The 23,328-nt window shown below is 46.4% G+C and overlaps 1 protein-coding gene across 1 annotated transcript in view; it reads right to left on the minus strand.

The window, feature by feature from the left end:
• Nucleotides 1-9,275: 9,275 nt before the first annotated feature.
• Nucleotides 9,276-23,328, minus strand: part of RRAS2 (RAS related 2) — a 301,207-nt gene continuing 287,154 nt past the window's right edge. The window contains exons 5-6 of the mRNA XM_069623733.1: nucleotides 13,275-13,393; nucleotides 9,276-10,688 (exon numbers count right to left, since the gene is read on the minus strand). Of these exons, the coding sequence (XP_069479834.1) occupies nucleotides 10,601-10,688; nucleotides 13,275-13,393 (207 nt within the window). The 3' untranslated portion in view covers nucleotides 9,276-10,600. The remainder of the gene's footprint in view (nucleotides 10,689-13,274; nucleotides 13,394-23,328) is intronic.

A 23,328-nucleotide genomic window follows, 5' to 3' on the forward strand; every position in this document is an offset into this window, starting at 1 on the left:
GTTGGGATTAGGCAGCAACGTAAAGAAGGCCGCTAATCTGCATTTTGGCTCATCCAAGTTCATTTGTCCACTGAGTCTGTGTTTTACCCGAATATAGCAGAATTTCAGTACGGCTCCAGTTCACTTTCCATGCTGGGGCTTGCGCACCTAATGTGCATTGTCTGTTCAATCCCACTCTGTACATGGAAGCACAATCTGACGCTGAAAGGCCAGTGAGTGCACACCTTGGCAATGGGCCTCATTACGAGTCCAGCGGTAACCCTGCCGGTGCTACCAGTGGGTTGCCGCCGGACGCATAATAATTTTCCAGCGCCTGACTTCCCGGTGCCACCGGCTCATTACGAGTCCAACGGCCCGGGAAGTCAGGCGCCGGTAGCAAGTCCCCATTCCCATACAGTCCTATGGAACTCCATGGGACTAAGGACCCGGAAGCACTGACACTGTTGCTTATGGTGCCGGTGCTTCCGTGAAGGGTTTGCCTACCCTGGCTGCTGTGCCCGGCAGGGTCAGACCTGGCGGGTGCAGCGGCACCGGCAGGCAAACTCGTTTGCCGGTGTTGGGAAAAACTCACAGGCATACCAGAGGGACACTGGAAGCCCGCTGACTCTTGGAAAGCCCAACACCCTCCCCAGGATAAACAGAGGACTCAGTCAATGGCAGAGGCGTTGCTAGGGGGGGGGGGGGGGCTAAGGGGGCTATAGCCCCTGGTCTTTTGGTTGGAGCCCCGGATAGAATCTCTGGAGCTACAACCAAAGGGCTGGCTAGCCCCCAGTCCCGACAGTTCCAACATTAGCGTAGCCTTGGGTCTTTTCCAGACCTAGCAACACCCCTGGTCAATGGCAAGTCCAAACTGTGGTTTATTACAAACAAAACCAACAGGGATCAGCACGGAAACAGGAGAAATCCATGCACGTATCGCTCGTTCTTGGCTCAATGGCTGGTTTTACAATATAATTACATCACTATAATTACATCAAAGTGACGTCACAACCAAGGCCCTTCTCGTAATTGGGTACTGAGTGCATTACCACCTATAGTGGACACTATACATGTTTTTCTACTGGTCCTCGCATGTCAGGTGGCTGGACTGGTCCATCCCCAAGTTGGTATCTATAACAATGTTGCAGTGTGGGGGTCTTACCATTGGTTCTCGTCTGTTGCTACCCCCCCCAGGATACTGAACTGTGGTTGGCTAGAGCCTACATCCACAGGCCTGGACTATGTGTCTGCATTGTAACTTGTGTGTACCACCTTAATCTACGAGAGTGCTCTTTTGCTCGGATCATCCACGGTGGGGAAAATCCATACTGCACCTGGTCTGTAGGGCTGGTTGAGGGCGTATGGCTGGCTGAAGGGGTATCTCTCGACATACTTGTCAATCATTGGACCACTGGGAATCAGTCTGAAATATGGGTGATTTTGTGGCGTTTCCTTTGCTTCTTCCACGTCATACATTTTGTAGGAGGGCCATGAGGGGCGAGGCTTCCCCATCCCTCTTCACCGGTCCAGAAAGAAGAGTGCTGGTGAGCTTACCAGCACCCTTCTTTCCGGACTGGCAAGCTTAGAACGAGGTCCATTGTTTTGTACAGCTGTCATGGAGATTATGTTCTCTGGGTTATCTCCAGATAACAAATTGATGGACAAAATGATGGGGCCTCATGTATCTCTTTCTTGAAGCATATTCCCCCCCAAGATGATGTGGGGTGACTTTATAAAATTTGACAGAAGGTGGATTGCGGGATAGCTAAAGGGGTCTGGTTGCCACCACCTGGTTACAATCACCATCCCACATGCCAGAAAGTGGCGAGAAGGAACAACAGTAAGAGGAGAAAGGAGTGAAAAAAGTTTTGAGAGGAGTGGAGGATCATCAACAATAAAAAGATGAAGGGAGAGAAGAGGAGGCAGAAGGAAAAAGGCAAAACCAAGGTCTGCAGCGTTGAGCCCCGGAGGGGTTGGTGGAACAAGCAACAGTGAAGTATTGAAGTGGTGCAGGTTAAGTATGAAACTAGTTAGTAGAACAGAGCTAATAGGAGAGGTTGCCTTAGATATGTGCACAAGGCAGAATGTTGAAAGTGGGCTGGTAGGTAATGCGCTAGAAGCCTGCAGCAGGAAGGTGGCGAGATTCATGCAGTTTAGCCTGTGAAAGCCGTGTGGTAGCCCGTTGCGTAATTGGGGCAGTGAAACTTTGCAACGATAGCGCTCTGCTGTGCTGTCTCACCTTCAACAACAATCCAATTCACAGCTTCAAATCCAAACTTAGAAGCTCTGAGACTTCAGGAGACAGTCTCACCACAGAAACAAGCTTTCAGAAAACAAGCAACAGCCAAGAACGCAGGTAGCTAGATACAGGAGGGCAGGGCCCCTTCAGCCCACTGACTGTGTGACTAGGGAGAACCACAGAGAATCCCTAGGGACAAAGAGTCAATTGTAGAACTGGAGAACCATACGCTATCCTGTATGGTGTTCTGACTTGCATTACATTTTTGCTTTGCCAAACTTTGTAAATATCCCCCAAAAAACCCTTTGTGACTTCAATTCTGATGTCATTACTTTTGTGGAATCCACTCGGCTTTGTAGCACTGGACGATAGGATTTCCAAGAGGGGAATTGGAGAAGCTCTAGCTGATACCGCATTGCAAAGCCTGCAGTGGTTCCATCGCCAAGTGGGAGGCACCCCTGATCCATAAGACTCCCTCTACAGGTGATAAATAGCTGACCTTATCACACACATTATTGGAAGTATGAAATATGCGCTTTGTAGTGAACTGTTTACACCATTGATGTGTTAGAATATGTGTCATCCTATTATTGCATTTAACACTGAAAAATCAAAACGTAGGTCCACGTTGATACCTTCTCTGGAAAGAACAGATATAGGTAACAGTACCCCCTTTTAGGAACACAACTTCAGATTTACAACTGCTCGCTGATCCTCTGGGTCTCACTATAATATGTGACACAAAAAAGGAAACCCTACTTCACAATACAGTAGGGTTTAAGATGCTTACGTAAGGTCATCCACAGTTGGCTGCCTATCCTGTGTTATGCTGCAGCAACATCAACCGGGATACCTCATCAGTAAATGTGTGATCTTTCAAATCATGCCACGCTCTTGATGCTATGTCGCACTTTGCTGCAATTCATTGTTGCGTGGTGTGGACATGAGCATTTGGTGCAAGCTTAGCGACCCATGCCTTGTTATGCAAAGGAAACCCCTTTAGTGGGATGCTAACATCTCTCGGTGCACACCAACTGCACTAGCACTCTCCCCATGCCTTCCTGTGATGGTACATCATGCATGACACAAATCAAGGAATCACGTCAACTTCTGGCATCTATTGCCAACACCTGCCACCTCACCATACCCCTAATACTAACGCAAAGGTAGAAGATGGGTTATGGCCTGCTAAACACTAGCACCTGTCAAGAACTTCAACAACCACTGCGCCCAAAGCACATGCACACCCATATGCAAACAATAGTAACTCACGTCCTGCCTTGCACACCCAGTCGAATGTCAACTTCTTCTCTGCTCTCATTAAGCCATCTTTTAACCTGCAAATTGCAATAGCAGTGCTATAGCAAGACCCAGTAACGAACATAACGTTACATATCAGAGTTCAGTTGTGTTGACGTTTGGCCATGCACGTTTGATTACAAATTGAAACATTTACCTTTGAATATTTGATGTTACTTGGATGCATTCCGAATTATATTTATTTGCAACAGTAGTGAATGATTTAGATTTCCAGAGCAGCAATTTAGAGGGATCTTTTGTTTTAGGAGGAGCATAGGAATTCTATATGATCTTGTATATGCTCGACCCCAATTTCTTTCAATGGGCAACTAGTGCCCAGCACTGGATCCAGCCAGACTGACTAGTGATGAAAAGTGGAATCTACACAATATTTGTTTAGAAAGCTTTGTATTAAGCTGTGTAGCTACATTTGCTAAATACAGTTTCTTCCATTGTCACACAGGTGCGCTGTTGCCAGGTCTACGACAGGATTTACCTTTATTGAGGGTATCAAATTCAAACTGAAACTAGCCCCCATGGGGATGGTTCCAGGGGAAAGACAGCACAGAAGATGTCTTAACAAATCAACAGAGGAAGAGACGAGGTCAATCAACTGACCTGCTCTTGAGGTGGGTGTATTGACCAGCTGGCAAATACGACACATGTGTATGCTATTTATAGTATTAATAGCTTTAATGCAAGAGGGATCCTCAGCCCACAGTTTAACATCTTCCAGTGCCTTGATATGAGGCGAATTAAGCACAATATGGAAGGAGGCTTCTGAAAATGAATTTGGAAACGTGTTCTCACTCTCAGAGCGAGTATACACCATCAGGTTGATTGGATTGGGAGGCACCTCAGAGCAACATTTGAACAAATTACAGGCAATCCAGAACAATGGCCTGGCGACCGCGCTGGGGCTCAACAAATATGATCACATCACTACAGTCAGGAGAGCAGCACACTGGCTCCCAGTACATGAACGGATCAAATGTAAGATCCTGACCATCGCCTACCGCTGCATTGACAACACCGCCATGGGCTACCACTCCGAAAGACTGTCCAAACAAGCCACGACCAGGCCAACTCAGTCGGTCCATGCCAACTGTCGCTGTATTCCGAGTTTCAAGCGGACTAAAGCTGGAGTCTCCAGCTTCCCCATCTCTGCTCCCACCTTATGGAATGCCCTTCCACCCACCTTCAGGTCGGAGCCCACCTACACTGTGTTCAGAAAGAAGCTGCACACCCTCCTATTTCACTGGCACCAGACTAACATGTTCAGCTGTCCTCTTTAGCAGCAATCTTCCTGCTAACCGTCTGTAACGCACTGAGATACTATAAGAGCCTAGACGCCCAAGGGTTAAGCGTGCTAAACAAATGTTCAGATAAAATACATAATAAATAAAAAATATCTGGTAATGCATAGGCCATTGGCAGGCATCCAGCATTGGCATTTGCAGTAGGCGGTTTGCTTACAATAATCCCTTCTTCAAATCTCAGGGCAAACCCACTGCCCAAAGGAGTGGTTCGCTATAGGTAAATTATTTAATGACCATTGTAGAAGTTACCTTGAATCTGTTATTCTTAATATCTACATTTGGAACACAATGTCAATGATATATTTCATTGTATATGACAAATTACCAGCACTTTATAATACGCATTTCCACAACCTTATTAATACTGTGGTTGTGAAGAGTGGATCATACAGTAATTTTAAATGGTATCTGGTCATTTCATCTAAAGCATTACCATCAAATGCCATTCCATCAACAAAATTGCATCAAAAAAATATGCATCGAATGCATGTTTTTTCAAGGTAAAGTGTTCAGTGTTTTTTATAAGGGGTTTTAATGGGTACAAAAATGGGGGGTTGGTGGGGGACGCCCCCGTTAAAAAAAAAAAGGAAAACAAATGCATTCGATGGTCATTTTTTTGATGCATTTTTTTTAGATGGAATGGTCATTCGATGGTAAAAATTCGATGGAAAGACCATAAACCATTTTAAATGAATCTTGAAGCAAAGAGATGTCTCTATGAACTAAAAGATTATGGTTAGGTTGGTGGACAGTTAAGAGAATTAAATACCTGAGCAAGGTGCATTGCAATAGAATCTACCAGCATCTTAGTGAACCTAGCAAATTTGTCTGTGAATAATACGAGACATTTCTTACAGTGCCATCAACAATATTTTGGATGGCATGGCAGATGCATAGTGTGGAGTAGTGTAGAGGGGCTTGATTTTGGCACCCCATATGCTGCTGCAACCATTCTTAACTCTGGAGACAAGTTCTCAACACCCATTTCCAAGATGGCTGCCATGCCAAAATAGATGGTAAACTCCAGGAAGGCAGAACAAGAGCTCAAGAAATCAGCAGCTAAAACCCAAGTTTTTAACAATGAAGTTGCCTGTCTGCACCCAAAATGCCATCATTGAAGAATGCGCAATCTCTCTAACACGTCTGATGAGTCATCATATAGTACGAACTCAAATTGGTCTGTTAACACCAGAGTCCACACTAATATTTAATTGCTCAAGAAACCCCAGATCTATTTGGTGATGGAATCCCGAATTTGAAAACGCCCGCTATCACTGAATTCATTCACAGAAGGGGAAATGGATGTACCTGAAAATATACAGTAGTCGGTTACTGGATAATTATTAAAGAGAAAAGAAACATCTGATAAATGAATAACATTGAAGTCTGTATTCTGGTAATAATGAGGGTGATTAGTTACTCCTTTTTTGATAACTCTCACCAACTTTACCACATCTCATATTTAAGCCTCACTCTTATGCTCCCTATTCTTCCAACATTCTCTTCATCCATCTCTTCTTATAGCTCATGTTCTCTCCTTTCATTCCCAGGTCTTCACTTTATTGTGGCTCATGTGTCCAAGACCGGATGTGTCACTTTCCACTCCATTACCTAGAGAAGACAAACACTACAGTCTCTCCTTTTCTTCTACTTGTCGTTTAGTTGTTGGGGCAGTTGGGATGTAGCAGACTCCACAAAGCACAGCCTTGTCAGAAGTTCAGCTGTAACAGACCAGGACTGTTATGTCATGCAATTACACCTCAGTTACCTGAAAAATGCACGCAAAGAGGAGCCTAGGCTTAGATCGCTCCTTGCCTACTTCTTGCAGCTGCCATTGGGAAAGACGATAGCCATCCAGACGGTGCTAATGAAGGTCTAATAGTACAGAGTTCCATATGAGATACAACAAATGACAAGTGGAAGTAAAGCATGGATTAGAAAAGGCACAATACCATATGTGCAAATTTAATGTGGAAGAGGTACAATGTCAACTTCATGGATAGCGGTCAACCGGAGTGAGCCTAAAGGTATCTGGAGACGATGAAAGCACATTGTACCTGCCTAAAGCTAAAGCTGACAAGCTATACTTAAATATTAAAACATTTACAAGTGAACAGAAGACAAGGGACTAGAACCATTGAAAAGCGGAGGACATAAAAAAGCAGATAAAAGAGGGAACAAAAGAAAATGCAAAAAGATACGGCAGATCAACCAAAAGGAAAAGGATAAAGTGATGCGGGTGTGGGGTGGAGTTAAGGAAATTGGAAGATTGTAGTTGGCTGTTGAAAAGTGGTCATTGTAGTGCAATATGAATGTGACATTTTATTTATTGGGATGAGTAATGAAGTCCCCTACCTAACCCCTCTGTTAAAGCATGCTGGGCTTGAGGGTGTTCGGAGAATTCGAAGGCCTACCCCACCATACATTGAACTCTTGGAAGAGGTTATTCATATGATCCATAACTCAGCCCCTGCTCCTTTAAGGGGTCCTCAGATCAGGCACCATTCATCTAATATACTTACACCATGGTTGTTTGGCAAGCACCAAAATATATATTTAATTACTGAACGTTTTACCCTGTCATGGTATGATCCCAGAGAGGGTTTACTGGGACCCCTGTGTATGCAAGGACAGCCACAGTACCATCAGAGGCAGGGTTCCACCAGGCAGGCTGAGAGCTAGACTTCCCCGCTGAAGCAAATGCCCGCCACAGTGGGGGGGAGAGAGGAATCGCATGTTTGAGCAGTCCATTCTGCACAACAAAAGCAGCATTTGCAAATTCCAAAATGGTGGCAAGACATTTATAAGGCCATGCCCGCTGTGAAAGGCAGCAATGCATTAAGCATATTAAGTGATCCCAAGTATGCAGACTGCCTAAACCAATTCAGGTAGAGAAGTAATTGATCCACAAAGCAGTTTCCACTTGTGAGAGGAAAGCAGAGCAGGAGGTTGGAGAGAGGTGACTAGAGGATAGGTGGAAAAAGTGGTGAAGTCAGGAGGTGGACAGAAGAAACATCAGGAGCAGTGGGCATTTAGTATGGAAGAGGTTGAAGACCTTGATAAAACAGAGGAAGAGCAGGTGTACATTCAGGAGGCGATGGAAGAGCGCAGGCAAAGAAGTGGGTTTAGAAGGACAGAGAAAACATTGAGGTAAAGATCAAGACGGTTGATCAGGAGTAGAAGGAAGTGAGGTAAGGATGTGGAATGTGATGGAGAATAACAGAGGGGAGCATGAGAGGAGCAGACACGCTACGTCTGAGCAGTGTGAGAGGTTAAAGGGTAGAGGTCGGAGCACATTGCTATCTGGATAAGAGATGGAAAGGAGAAATAAAGAGGGGGGAAGCGGGAGTTAAGGGAATGTCACCCTTAGGCGTGAGTTTCTTGACACTTGTCAGGGAGGTAAACGAGGATGGGGTGCAAGATAGTGAGACCATGACTTTAACACAAAAAGATGGTAAGGAGAGACAGGTCCTTTATATAGATACATACAGGTTACCAAATTCCTGGTGTAAGCTGGGAGGCCAACAATGACATTAATTAGGCTGAGCATGTACCGTTGCCCAGGTATAACATCCAAATATACAGACCCAGAGAACGGGTATCCCCAGAAGCAGAGGGCAGAAGTCAAAAATAAGGAGCCAAGGAAGAGATTCTAAAATCTATGTAGTCTCAAAAGAAGTGTGGTGACAATCGAACCTGAGGCTGAGTAGCTGACATTTGACAATGCGCCTCTGGAGGGATCCAGAGTGAGAGAGACAGAGTCCCAAAGACTAATTGTTTGACCCAGGAGACACCATCATTCCTTCTACATTGTGTTGCTTTCACTTAGCCCCTTTTGTGGCAATCTCACCCCAATACCCATTACCTGACCCAGACCGGTAACCATCCTGTCAGTCAAGCTTACCTCTAGGGAAAGTTATGTGCTGTTTCCCAGTGGGAGGAAGGTTCTCAGAGTGCTTAAAAAGGTTTTCTTGATTTTGTCTCAAAAGTGTAATTTAATGCAATAAACGTTTACTTAGAATATAATTTCGTGTTGGTCTTGCATTGATCCTACCCGGCCGTGCAACAATGGAGTTCCTGGATTAGACAATTCCATAAGTACCTTGAAGGGCTGGTGGACATGTTGCTCTTGATTGTGTGGTACAGGGCAATATAGAATGAATAGAGGTTCTCAGGCAACAGTGCATAGGCAGACACATTTAACACAAATAGGGAAGGAGGCGAGGAGAGAGAATCCTTGTGGCACAAAGGAAATGTCAGCATGGTCTCCTGAGTTGACCGGAACGTAGACGCAGGCTGCCGCCATTATTCCCTGGAACGGAACTCCGATTGGTCAAAGGATATTTTCTCTTCTCCCACCACATTCAACTACAAATGGCATACTTATTTGGGTATTCTGGAAGGCACGCAAGACAACAAAAGGTAAACCATTCTGATAATTATTTATAATGGTAAGATCATCTTTAATTCTAGCACCTGAGGCTATACATGGGTATGCTTTATAATCAAACCTCATGAAATGGCTGCGCACACATTCAGCAGGTTGACACCTGTGCAATACCGCTCAGTATTTTAAATCAGGGAACTCATTTCGGAATTGTTTAAACACAATCCACACAATTCATAATGAAATACCATCCACAATCAAACTATATATTTGTCAGTTAACATTTGTACATTTCCCAATACCTCACAATATAGTCAATCCTTTACAAATGATACGAACGGCGACTTAAATAGGAAATCACGTTTTACTCCAGGAAGCTATATGTGGCAGGTACACAGGCAGCCTCGTGAAGCACAATCATTACTCACATACCAGGGGGCTTTTTCTTTTAATGTAGCTCTAACACTTTGACCTATGATCTCGTCAATTAAAAGTGATCAGTGAGAATTAAATACTTATCTTTACATATACACAAGTTATGCTCTGAAAGCATAATGGGCTTACAAACATATAAAAATACCTGTTAACTAGTTTGATAAGAAAATAATGTATAAAAGTATATAGCAAAAACATTTAATCATCTCTTAAAGTGGAAAGAGCAATTCCATATTTTTATATTACATGAAAGGAAAGGACAGTTTTGCTTTCTCGAATCCCTCGCTCAGAGATACTTGCATCAAAGGAAGACAAAGAAACAGAAAATTGCACCTGCTTCCTCCCACACCCGTCCCAAACACTGATGTGAAATGTCGACTCCCACTAAAATGCTCAAGTCCAGTACGACCCCCAAGTGCGATGCGCCATTGAAGAGCAGCCTTGCGGCCAGTCACCAAACCAATGACATAAATACAGTAGACTAGCATTTTGGCACTGAAATTAAGGTTTCAGCACCTGCATGAGCTAAAAACCATTTTTTTCTTTTTGGCAATTCAATTCAGTGTTGGTTTCTTAAGGCAAACTGAATTTTTTAAAATTTGTTTAAACGAAAAGCACAATGCCAGCACAACCTTACTTGTTAACTCCTACAATTGCTGCTATCTTAGAGGTATAACAAGTAGTGGATGAAAATAATTTATATATATTCAAAATTGACATTTGTGATTTATAAGGAGCAGTCTTTGTTTTTTTTTTTTAAGTGTAATAACCCTGAGTTACGTAATCCTCAAGGTTTGAAAAGTCAAGATCTTCAAGGCCTAGGCTACCAGGGGGACAGATATAGGGCATGCACAGTGAAGTCTAGACATCTATGAAATTCAATGGACAATGAATGGATGAAGGACGTTTTTGATGGCAGTCGATAGCAGACAATGGCCTTTTTCAGAAAATGATACAGTGGCAGCCTTTCTTGTCCTTCTCTTTCCGGGTTGGCTCTGGAGAAGGAGGACAGTCTTGCTCCTGAAATTTCCTGCAGATATAAAATGAAGGAAACAGAATTCAAATTTCAGTTCATATTGTTTAAGTCACAAAATCTGAAAAGCTTGCTAGAGAACATGCCTGCTCAACAATGCAATGACTCGCACGACGCAAGGAAGCAACAGGTTTGCACGCATGTGATGTAAGGTCTTGCTATGGTATGGTTTCTTAGTGTATCAACCCAAATGGCTGACATTACAAAACGGATCACAAGTAGCACATATTCATGTATGGCAGGTGATAGAACCACGCGAGCAGCTATCTCGATAATTGCTCATCTGGCTGAGGAACCTCAACATCAGTCGCACACCCACATTCCTGTGGTTTCACAGAGGCCGTCAAAATTCACATCGCCAGGCAGAAAGTTTACCCTGGCTACAAGTCCACCTACTTATTCTGTGCTCAGTTCGCCAGGAGGAATGTTCCCTCCATCTACTTCTGCATTTCTCTGTATTGCCAAGCCAGTCCAACACTAACCTGTTTTCACCTGCTTTTCCCAAATGCCAGTTTAAATAACCCAATGTTTCTATACCGATAGAAAACTCCCCTGCCCCGACTTGTACAAAGCTACATTGCTTCCCAAACCTAGATTTGCATTCTGAAAATAGCACACATATTTTTGAAACATTGATGACAAGGCATTTTCTTGCCAATGTGAGATTACTATTTAGTTTGGCAGATCAAGATTCAAGATAAGAAAATATATTTTACGTAACAAATGAATATAAGATGATAACATATTAATGGCCAGGTTCATGATGGATATTTTCAACAGAACATCAACTCAATTATAGCTTAGTTGAAAAACATGAGAAGAATATTGACAATTCACCATGAAGACATTTTAGTAAAAAAATATTAACAATGTCAAAATGGCTGCACAATATGGTGCCCTTCAGCAATTCGCAGTGACAAGAACAGCACAACATCATGGATGATTGTTGCAAAGAATGACCCGACTGTTAAGTTGAGGTTTCTCAAAGTTTGTCTCATATCCATCTCACTACTGTCAATGTGGATAATATATTTCTTCTCACAGAAGACAACCTCTCCTTTTCAAGCTTGGGTCTGTTGCCCCCAAAATTCTGCTCACCTCATGTTGCAACACATAGCACATGCCACTCTGTTCCATATCTTCCCCATGACGTCATTCCGGCCCAGACTCTCTCTTACCACTCCCAAACGTGACTTCAGTGTAGCTCAAGCCCTGGCCTGCCTCTCCTCCACCGCACCCCACACACTGGCTTTCTCTGCTCCCCTGCTCATCTTTGTGTAACGTTTCTAATTACCCACTGAACAACAAGTGTGGCTCCAATCTATGATCCAGATCTATTTGTGTAAGCAGCAGGATTGCCCAAGACCTGTGCGCAGTTCAAACCCCACAATTCAAGTTTCTCATAACATTTCCCGACCAGCCAATTCAGCTTCCCAAGCTGCACCTGATCAAACTGTTCAAACAAGGATTTGCTTGGTGGCTTAATGAATTTATGGCATAATAAATATCCTCTTCCACCAAACCTGTAATTCTTAAGGAAATCAATCTCCAATCACCCCTTAATACTGCTACTGGGAATTACTTTGGAACTGGTAAAATGTCTCTCCAAAAAAGGCCTTCTAAATATAAAAAGTCCTCCTCCAGAAGAACATAATGGATCCCAAGGCTGTATGTGATTGCTGGTGTCACCTTGACATTATTAAACTTAACTCGTGGGAGAGTGGAACATTTGTCTTATCTAAAATTATAATGTCTCATTTGTGCCATGAGAACTTTAGCCTTTTCATACCGATTTTCCGGAAAAGCAGTTTTACAAGGATAAGAGTATATTTGGAAACCAAGATACCTGAATTCATTCACAACTTCCAAGGGTTTCTCATCCAACCACCATTCACCCCCTTTTCTCCTGCACCGAGTGCCAAAATCCTGGTCTTAGTCACATTAATCTGCAGATCAATTGCATCACAATATTGTTTAACGGAATTCAGAAGACATTGAAGACCCACCCAGAGCCTGTCCAGTAAAATAATATCATCTGCATAAATTAACCCAAAAAGTCTTACCCTGTAAATCTCAGGCGACAAAAGACCGGGGAGTCTCCCAAATTAGAAAGATGGGTGTTAAACAGAAAGGGGGATAAGATGCATCCCTGGCGGAGACCGTGGGAGGGTGGAAGATTATCAGAAAAATGTCCTTCACTGTCCAAGCGGACTTTCAAAGCTGTGTCTGAATGCAAGTGGATCAAGATGGCTAATAAACCATATGGAATGTCTCAACTAGCCAACTTTGACTAGATGAAACAGACTTGAAATCTAGATCATTAAAAATGTACCATGTCAAAGAGAAATCCAGGTTCGGAACTTTACATATTACTTATCTTAAAGCTTGCAGGGGTGCTGAAAGAATAACCATTGTGACATTAGTGATCAGAAGTACACCACAGACTAACTAGAGCCTGATAACTGGGAATAGAAACAGTGCCATTTTGTAAATTTCCAGTGGGTGGCTGCATGCCCTCAAAACTCTTATGCTAAAAACCGGTATTATTACGTTTTAAAACTATGTAGTAGGAAGTCAGCTCACCTTATAACTCTCACAAGTTCATGAAAAGATTGGTCTACATTCATTCTGATTTTTGCTGATGCCTCCATGTATGTTACTTTAAGCTGCCGTGCTAGCTGCTGTCCTTCCTCGAGTGTAACCTGAAAGCGAGAATTACAGGAAAACAGAAGATACTTTAGTTTCATTTAAGGGTAAAGTAACTCAATAAAGTTGCACGATACAAGTCAGTGAAAGAGGGGTTCATTTTAAAAGAAGGCAGGCCCCTTATAGCTGTTTGTACACACACCCAGGCTTAATGATGGAAAATGTCATTTTTCATTATATCACTATTCTGGAATGTATTGAGCGCAAACCTAGCTTTGAGAAGCAACGGCGTGCTTTACAGAGGTATACACCAATACACAACAGAGTGCTTTACAGAACTATGCAACAGTACAGATGCAAAACAGAGCACATTTCAGAGGTAACAGAACAGATACACAGAGGGGCACAGAGGAGGGGAACAGCTGTACAGACTCACTAGATCTCACAGCCCTGTTTATATACTGCACATAAAACACTGGCAGAAAGGCTCGCAAAGGGGAGGCCGCACAACAGGACGACCAAGCCCTTAGAATAGAACAGTACCCAAGAACAGCAGGATTCCCAGGGATTTAAAACCCACCAGCAGCAGAAGAGGTACTGCAGCACAGCCGCCCAGCATTAAGGGCTTGGGAGTGCACGTCTCAGCAGCCGCCTGACTCTCACAGGACTACGCAGTCTCTTCCTGTAGGGAATGTTTGCTGCCTGGACACCAAAGAAGCTTGAACACCCTGTTTGCCAGAACACTGATTCCCAGATATGTGTAAAGGCTGTCAGATAAGGCCGGAGGCTGCAAGTTGTTAGTCGCAGAATAAAGCTGCAAACAGCCAAAAATGACATAGCAGGATGTCGCAAGTATTATAAAACTTTGCAGGAATGACATAACGTTACACACATAGTACAGCCATGGAGGGGCAACTGCAAGCCATTGCATGTGGGATGGTGTGGTATAACAGCATTTTTCAGGCGTTCACCGGGCAATCAGGACTGCAGCTTAGTCGATGGACATTTGCCCATGAAAACTGCCCGAATAACTACAGCGCGATGGAAGACATAAGAGCTTAGCTTAACACACATATCATGACCACTATGCTTAACCTAAAGGTCTGTCAGGCATGATACAGGCACCCGGAAATAGAAGCACACACAGCTACAAGCCCAGAGGAGCGGTCTTCTCCATGCAGGTGTTCTGAACTCATCTGGTTGCGTGTCTCCTAGGTGGTCAATTTTCACCTGTCGGCCTTTGGTCTTGCAATTGTTTGGTAGAGGGGAGCGGGCAGGAAGGACACAAACTGCAACATGTAGGAGTAGGATCAAATGGAGCATGGAGGGTGTATTTGTGTAAGTGCTGGCTATTATGTAACATAATATGAAGCAGTAAACTCCTGTGGAAGAGACTGCATGGCTAGGGTACCATAATCTAGATGAGTTTAGAAGGATATCCTGATATGGACGCACTTAGGAGTGAGGAATAGCACGAGGAGATAAAGATGGTTAGATTACTGGCATAGAGTGCAGGTGAGGGAGGCAAAGGTGGATCCAACCTTGATTGGTTGGTGAATCTGCAGCTGCACTTTCATTCACGCTACATTCCTCAGAGCTTCACACTATACGGCCATCCAAGAGGCACTCTTAAATCCCGGGTTATGCAGCATTATTCGGCCACTTGACTGAAAAGTCAGTTGAGAAGGAATAGCTTGGCGTTTCGAGATGCCTTTCACAATTTAGCAAGTGAACCTTCAGCCTGGTCTTAAACAGTACCACAAGTAGAATAGCGTTGATGGCCACAGGAGGTGCATTGCAGGGGAGTAATGCAAGAGTGAGAAGGTGGGGTAGTGGCAGCAGGGAAGCTGGACAGTTAAACTGTTGAGAGAATAGAAACACAGACTGCGATAGTGTGAGTTTCTCTGGAGGATAGTTCAGGGGCAACAGCTCCCCTTGGAAGCAAGATGGCGTGGAGCAACAGAGGTTTGATCCCGGGTTTACACTTAGAAACCTCTGGGTATTAAGTGCTTAATAGATGACCAATCATAACCAGTTACCCAGTAATGGGGGGCCCAGGGTCATGGACAGATATGAAGTTTAGGAGTAGTCCCTTAAATATTTGGCAGGGGGCCCATCCAGCATGGTAACGGTTGGTGGAGGAGGAGGATCTGGGTAGGTTGAAAGAAGTGCATGTAGCCATCTCGAGAACCTTGTTGAGGGAAAAAAGGAGTGGATGAAAAGGAAAATGCGCAGGCTTGCAGAATAGTCCAATTTGATAATCCCTAGGGTAGACAGAATGTTTGCTGAGAGTTGGGTGAGATGTCAGTGGATTTTCCTTAAATTGAGAAGGTTGAGCCTGTCTGTGTTGGCAGTGCGGTTTATGGAAGAGTTTGAGGTCGCTACTAAAGAGAGCACTATAGGTCCAAGTTATGGGCAAAGCGGCAGAGATGAAGGAGAAGGGAGAGAGGTGTTGCAGGCTAGGTGAAAGAGGACTTCCGCTTGCAGGAGTTTAGAATACGGTAGCATGCAGCCACCTAGTGGTCGATGACGGTGAGGCAGCTAGTAATGTTTCATTTTGTCAGAACAAAAGGCTTTCATAAAGGTGCGCCATCCATTTCTAAACGCAGGTCTTCTTGGGCAACAAAAGGAGAAATAATGCACACATCATAACATTAAGGCCTAAGTTCAACCACTGACTAAAGATTTCAACTCCTTATTTGGAGGAGGCTGTTTGTACCAATCTTCAGTGTTTATTATGCCACGCCCACTGTATTCACTGTTGCAATCTTGCATTCTCTAATTCTGAGAGATGTGCATTCACTGTAACGCTGATACCTATAGTTTGCTTGTCAATGTCAAGCACATGGGTGTGTAAAATAAATTTGCTCCACAGAGGACTTTTTTCATCTGATGTACCTGATTTTTCACACAGGCCAACATATTTAAGCTACAAGTAGACGGATATCAATCGATCAAAAAGCATTATGTACAGTGTAAAACATTGCTTGCTAAAATTAACAAGCTGTCTGTATTTTTCAGCGTGCCCTTCTCTAGCAAACCTCCGCCCCCAATCCTGCCATAAATGACAGAGAGTAAGCTCAGAGTTATGAGTGTGGCAAGCTCGGAGAGATGAGCGTAGGAAGCTAGGAGAGATGAGTGTGGGAAGTGCAAAGAGGTCAATTCCCCACAGCCGAGTACCTTGAACTACTACACTAGTGGACACACTAATCTGGAATGACTCTTCTCATGTCCGGACATAGTGAGCGCCCGCTGGCCTTGAGGCTATGAACGGAAGTAAAAGGAGCCTTAATACGATCCCTTTCATCACTCACTGATAAAGTGATTCTAGATCTCTCAAAACATAGCCTTGCCTGAACCCCAAGGTCCAGCTTAGAGTGGATTGCAGCATCCCCACATGTAACCACATCCCCAGAATAGTTCCCCTTTCCTGTAAGAGATGCCAGGTCCTCTTGAAAAGAAGCCATCTCCGAATCTGTATTGTCTTTATGTAGGCCTTTGTTAGCTGATGAGAGAATATGGAATGAATCCTCTAATGTCTCACCATCATAACATACATCATTCAGCCCTACTCCACCACCCACGCCCAAGTTGGACAGAGCCGGAGATTGTGTGGGTGATGGTTGGTTAGTGGGCACTACAGAGTTCAAGTGCCCATCAGACGAGTCTCCAAACACAAAGGGGGTAATTCATAGAATTCGGCGCACAAGTGGTGAACGCAGCTGGCGCACAGTGTATTGCGCCAGCCGCGTGTGCCAAAACCCATTTCAGCGCACAGCGTATTCATGGATTTCAACATCCATAAGCAGCCGTGGCGCAGCGCCCCTGCAGCAGCGCCAGTTACGCCCCAACCCCGCCCCGTGAGCCATGACCAGCGCACAAATCCAGTACATGGCGCAAAGGCCAGTGGACCAGCATACAGCCCCCCAACCACGAAAACAGGTGTAAAACTTCCTGCGCATGCCTCAGAATACACGTACCTCTCCCGCGGCAGCGAAAACGCGTGTAAAACTCCCCGCACACCCCTCTGAATACACGTACCCCACTCCGCGGCAGGTAAATAGCGTAGAAAAAGCACCCCCCCTGTGGCATGGGCTGTCTGTGGGACATGCCCAGGGTGGATGGGGTGCCTGCATGTATTTGTGGGGTGCGCGTGAAGTATCACACGCGATAGGCCTAGTGCGAGCGGGGTGCGTAGGGAGTTTTACATGCGTTTTCGCTGCCACGGGAGGGGTATGTGTATTCCTGGGGTGCCCCAACGCGAATTGGCAGTGTCTGTCCTCTCAGGTGTGCCCTCTCCACCCTCCCCAGGCCCTGCAGGCAGCCCACAACACAGGGGACTACCCTGCACCCCTGGCAATGCCCCACAGGCAGCCCATCCACCCTGGCCATGCCCCCCAGCCAGCCCACATGTCACCATGCACAAGTGAGCACCGACACATGTCCCCCTGCACTCCCACCCACCTAGCAGTGACAGGCACCTGCCAGCAGGCCCCGACTCATGTCCCCCCAACACGTCATCATGATCCACAATCATGGGCCTTATGGCCACCCAAATCACACCCCACGCCACCCCAGTCCAAACACTCAACCAAGTATTACCTCCACCCCACATTGAAATCCCCATCACACGATACAGCCCAAATCGCAAGTATGCATTTCAATACATTTCCATCACACACGCACATAATGGGTGCATGTGATTGAGAAAACACACATCGTGACATGCATGAAACCAAAGAGAATACCACACATTGAAGTATGAAATAAAAATATATTAAACACAAAAGCAAGGGAATGAAATGAAACACACAATAATGGAAATAATTAAGAAAACGCTGCATGTCCAAAATATAAAATAAAAATGTGTGAAAGCAGAATCCAAATCAATCCAAAAGCACATGGGTCCATAGTGCCTGTCCGTCAAAACAAATCCAAAGTGCAAAAATAAGACAAAACCATTGATCCATGGAACAAAAAAAAAAAGAAGTGAAATCCAGTGTTGAACTATATACAAAGTACAAATCCAGGTTCCATGAGCCCAACCATAGAAAGGAAACCTACAAAAAACCCTAACTAATGAACAACTATATACAAAAAGGTGGGGCATTGTCCAAGCGCCCCAAAATAAATAAAAACAGAAAGGAAACCTAACACTAATTAACTATATACAATGGTGGTGGGCAAGTCCTACGGCTCACTCTGTGATGTCCCGGGCCAGGGCATCATCGAACTCCATGTCGATGTCCCGGAGGCGGGCCTCTTCCCTGGCCCCGAGGTCTCACAGGGATGCAGTCATGGCCTGTTCCAACTCCCTGTGAGTTGCCTCGAGGCACTCAGCCCGCCTCAATGCCCTGCGCATGGAGAACTCCGCCCTGACCATAGTGAGCCGTGCCTCTTCCGCCCGCCGCCACTCCGCATCTATCCGCTGGCCCAACCGCTGCCACACGGAAGACACTCCCATTCCAGGGTCCTCCTGCCCTCCGGCCGATGCCTGCCCCTCTGATATTGATGGCCCCGAGCCATCATCACTCCCACCTTGAGCCTGCTGCTGCTGTCCATGTGCCCTGCCCGATGATGCTGGCACATCCTCCATCTGCTGGTCTCCAGTTGGTGGGGTGTCCACCCCTGCTGGACCTCCAACTCCCGACTGTGGCAGGGATGTGATCTCCACCAAGCTGGCTGCGTTGGTCGGGACAGGTCCACAGGGGGCTCTGGTGGAATCTGGGCCGGAAGACGGCAGGAAGAATGACTGGCACATAGTCTCCACAGAGGAGGAGAGGGCCGCCAGAGTGCTCGACACATGAGGGAACCCTCCGACCAAGGCCCCTCTCAACTGTGCCACGAAGCTCTTCGTGATGGCACGCGTGGTCCCCCCAGGAAGCACGCAGGTCATCACGAATGTCACGCGTGCGCAACGCGACACCAATCAGGACGGACCCCATACAGTCATGGGTCTCCTCGTCTGCAGGTAGTGGAGTGCCAGATGACGTGGGCCTCCCCCCAACCTGCGGACGGGCCTGGGACGGGGCATCCCTGCTGGTGCATGGTGGTGGAGTCACAGGGTCAAGGACAGTGACATGCACAGGCCCCTCCGCGGCGACCTGTGCTGCCTCCTGCCCCTGGACCTGGACTGCACCACTTGCACCAGTGGTACCACCCCCACCAGGCCCCATGTGCGGCTCAGTAGCGGCCTCCTCCTCCTCTGTGTAGACCACCAACCTGGATGGCTCCGCACCGTCTTCCACCATTGCAAGCCACTGCCGGGGCTCATCCGGCCCTTCCGCTGCAGCCGTAGTGGCAGACGCGGCAACAGTCCCCTTGCTCCCGGATGATGGTAATTCCTGGGACGGTGGCTGAGCCTTGCGTCGCCAGCCAGTGGAGGCATCCCTGCCGCTTTGCTCCACAGCGCTGTCTCTGCCCTCTTCTTCACTCGACGCTGTGTAAAGGGAGACATAGAACACAAGCATCAGGGTACTGTACAATAGTCCCCTAGACAGGAAGCAATAGCACATGAGTGGTACTGTCAAACATCACTTCACAACACATGGGTCAATGCAGGCAACACACATGCAGAAACAGGCACGGCGCATGCAATCAACATTAGCATCCATGTACAAGGGCCTCTATTGACATAAATGTTGTCTTCAAACTCACATGCATCATGGGTCATACTGATCCCATGCACACACATCACCGGAGGCTCATGCATCTGGCCTCGCACACCACAGACACAGTGGATACAAGGATGACTAGACTGCAACAGTGAATCAACACATCGTCACGGACATGTGTCATGCATCCATGGCGTTTCAAAGTCACACACACACTACTCCGACACACAGACATGTACACCATACGTGTCCATGACAGCAGCACCCATCTCTCACACCCCATCCATGTCCAAGAACAGAGACAGGCATGCATTCATGTGTGCATTCCTCATGCTGCTCCCCATGTTGCATTGTAACACATGCACCATCCATGTGGTTCATGCATGACTGGTCTCACATGCAGCACCATGATGTCCCTGCACACACACATCCATACATGGCCTATGTCACACATACAGGCAAGTAGCTGACTACCAGCACACTGCAACATGCCCTGTTTCACACAGCAATGTATGGCCACTTACAGCTCAACTCCAGACCGTTCTGCCTCTGAACGATCTGGACGTGGAGCACTGCGCTTATGCATTCCAGGACCCTCGTCTGGATGTTGGTTAGGCTGACCCGGCACACCTCTGCATCCTCTGCCTTCAAGAGGCGCCGGGCCTTGCTGAGGGTCCTGGATCTAAAATCCTCCCAGTGCTTCCGGATGTGTTTGATGCCGCGGGTTGCCACCCCCTCCGCATTGATGGCAACCACTACATCCTCCCAGATCCTCTCCCATCCTTCCTTGTCGGTACGCGATGGTGGAACAGGGCATCATAATGCCCCAGAACGTGCTCCACCAAGATACCAACTTCCTTATCGCTGAAGCTGGTAGCCCTCTGCCTCTCTGGCTGGGGGTCGCCAGTGGTCTCAGATGGTGTTTGCCCCGACATGGCGACCCCCAAGGGTGGGCAGCTGGGCCCTTGGGCTGGGCTGTGGAGCGATGGAATACCAGTCGGGAGTCTTCTGTTCCAGCAGTGGTGGTCACAGCAACTGGACCCCTGCAGATGGCTGACGTGCAGGCACCAAATAGCAGGGCACGTGTTTTGCAGGCAGGCAGCAGCAGATGGCAGGTGGGAGCGTGCTCGGGGCTCTGAGGGGCAGGAAAATAGCCTTCAGGGCAGGAGCGTGGTCTTCCGTGTGTTGTCGCGTGGCCAGCTTGATACGGAGTGACTTGGCACGTGAAAAAAAGTGCACGTCAGTGTGTAATTCGAGGAAAGGCCCTTAGCGCATAAGCGCGTAGGTGACATGACATGCGCGGGCATTTCCCTGGCACGGGTTGAGGGTCCCACGTGGATTTCCATCGCTCTGTGCGTGCTTTTCGTTGAATGCGGTGCGTTTGTTTTCCAGGCATTGGGGTTCACACGCGATTACTTCACAGCAGGTGGGTGTTGGCTACACCTTCTTCTACACGCAAGGCAGACCGTGAGTCGCACATGCTATTTTTCACACTCGGGGTATCCATGTTTGTCTTGTACCTCTTTTTTCACGGGCATACTAGCCTGCGTGTTGATCACGTACGTATTTTTGGGGCTCCTGGCTGCCACAGCGTACTGCATGTTTTTTTACATGCACGTAGGCAAGAGGGGTCGCTTATCTCTTTCTTGCTTTTCGGGGATGCCTGTGCGTTGCGTGACACGTCATTTATCGTAGGGGGCCACTGAATGGGACATTCATCGTAGCTGTATATACGTGTTTTTTGTTTGCGCACACTTTTGTAATATGCAGGGACACTGCCACCTGCCTTCATGTGGCGGACATGTTTAGGCATGTGCGTGTCTTTGCCGTGCGCGGGTTTGCCCTATTCGATTCCATGAATACATGTGGTTCGCCTGCGTGTGGGCGTTCCGTGTACTTCCCAGCAGTACATCCCCAGTTATGCCCTTATTTTCACGTGTTGTTCCCAATTCCGCGCGTTACGCCCCGTGTTCTGCCCCCTTTTTGGCGTGTGCGCTAACGTTGTGCACTTTCACTGTGTGCCTCGCCCACAGCGTTCTAGATGTTGCAATGACGTGTGCGCTCGTGCGCGCCACACACGGATTTGGCGCACATCTAGAGGAAAACACGCGCAGGGCTTCCATGAATCTGCTTTTTCACGCTTGCGCCAGCTTGTGCCAAAATTTTCGGTGCACATTTATTCCATGAATCAGCCCAAAAAATGGGCGGATTAGAGGAGGACATGGTAGGGGTAAAACGTGGAGGATTTGCCAACTTGATGGAGTCTGTCCCGATGGTCTTGGACTTTAGGGTATTATGTTGAAAAAGGGATTTGAGACTGCCTGAATACAGCTGCTGCATTATAGAAGCATGAAATCCGTTAATCTTCTTGGATACCATAATAGGGGGCACAGAAGTAGCCTCCTTCAAAGCCCCAATATCAAACTGCACACAGTCAGCCAGCCCTAGATTTATCCTTTCCAGAGACAGAACTCCTGAATTTTCCCTGACGATGGACCAGAATTTGGAACTTCCATAGTCATGCACCCCCTCAGCAGATACAGATGGGGCTACAATATCCAGATTTCGGGCATGCCCAAGGTCCTGTTTAGTAAAACTGAAGCCACTCCTTAGATTCGGCATCTCTGGTATTACAATGTCAGGTCCCTCAAAAAAGACAGGGCTATTTCTGCTGTTGCAATGTATGTGTAGGGGATATAAAACTGTCAGCCCCCTGGATGGCTCAAAGGCACTATGCCCATAGTCACCACCCACTACAAAAGAGCACAAACTCTGTGCACATACAACCAGAATGAACCGTCTATATATGGTCGCTCGAGTGGCTCAGATAACAAACTGCCAACTCCCTGAGGTGTTACAGTCCAGTTTTAGTTGACAGCAGATTCAGCCCAATGACCAGCCAAAATGAACAATTTAGGGATTATCAGTGAATTATGTAAACATTGTAACCTAGAATCAAACAGTCTTCCCTCGAAGATTGTAGACCACACTTCCTCACCTTTAGATAGCTCAAAGGTGCGCATGGCTAAGTCGGCTATCACAGACTGCAATAGCTACTTGCCAGCTCATCAGACTCCGCAATATGAAGTAACCAAATAACATCCATGTCAGCACCTCAACCACGGCAAGCAAAGTGAAATGCCGTTTCGGCTCCGTCCCAACTCCAAACACTAGCGCACACTTCGCTTCTGCTTTGCTGGAGGAGGACTTTTTAATGCCTGGTTCTTTAAAGCTGTACAGCCATATTACACAGCAGAGCAGAGCAGAGCATAGCAGAATCCTTCACCGTCTAGAGCACAATCCAATTAGTGAATGGTAACACTCAAACATGTGTGCACACTTGACTGTTCTAACTGGCCCTTCTGGAATCTCTTCTG

Source organism: Ambystoma mexicanum, chromosome 11, assembly GCF_040938575.1.
Source record: "Ambystoma mexicanum isolate Mex_15411 chromosome 11, UKY_AmexF1_1, whole genome shotgun sequence".
NCBI lineage: Eukaryota > Metazoa > Chordata > Amphibia > Caudata > Ambystomatidae > Ambystoma > Ambystoma mexicanum.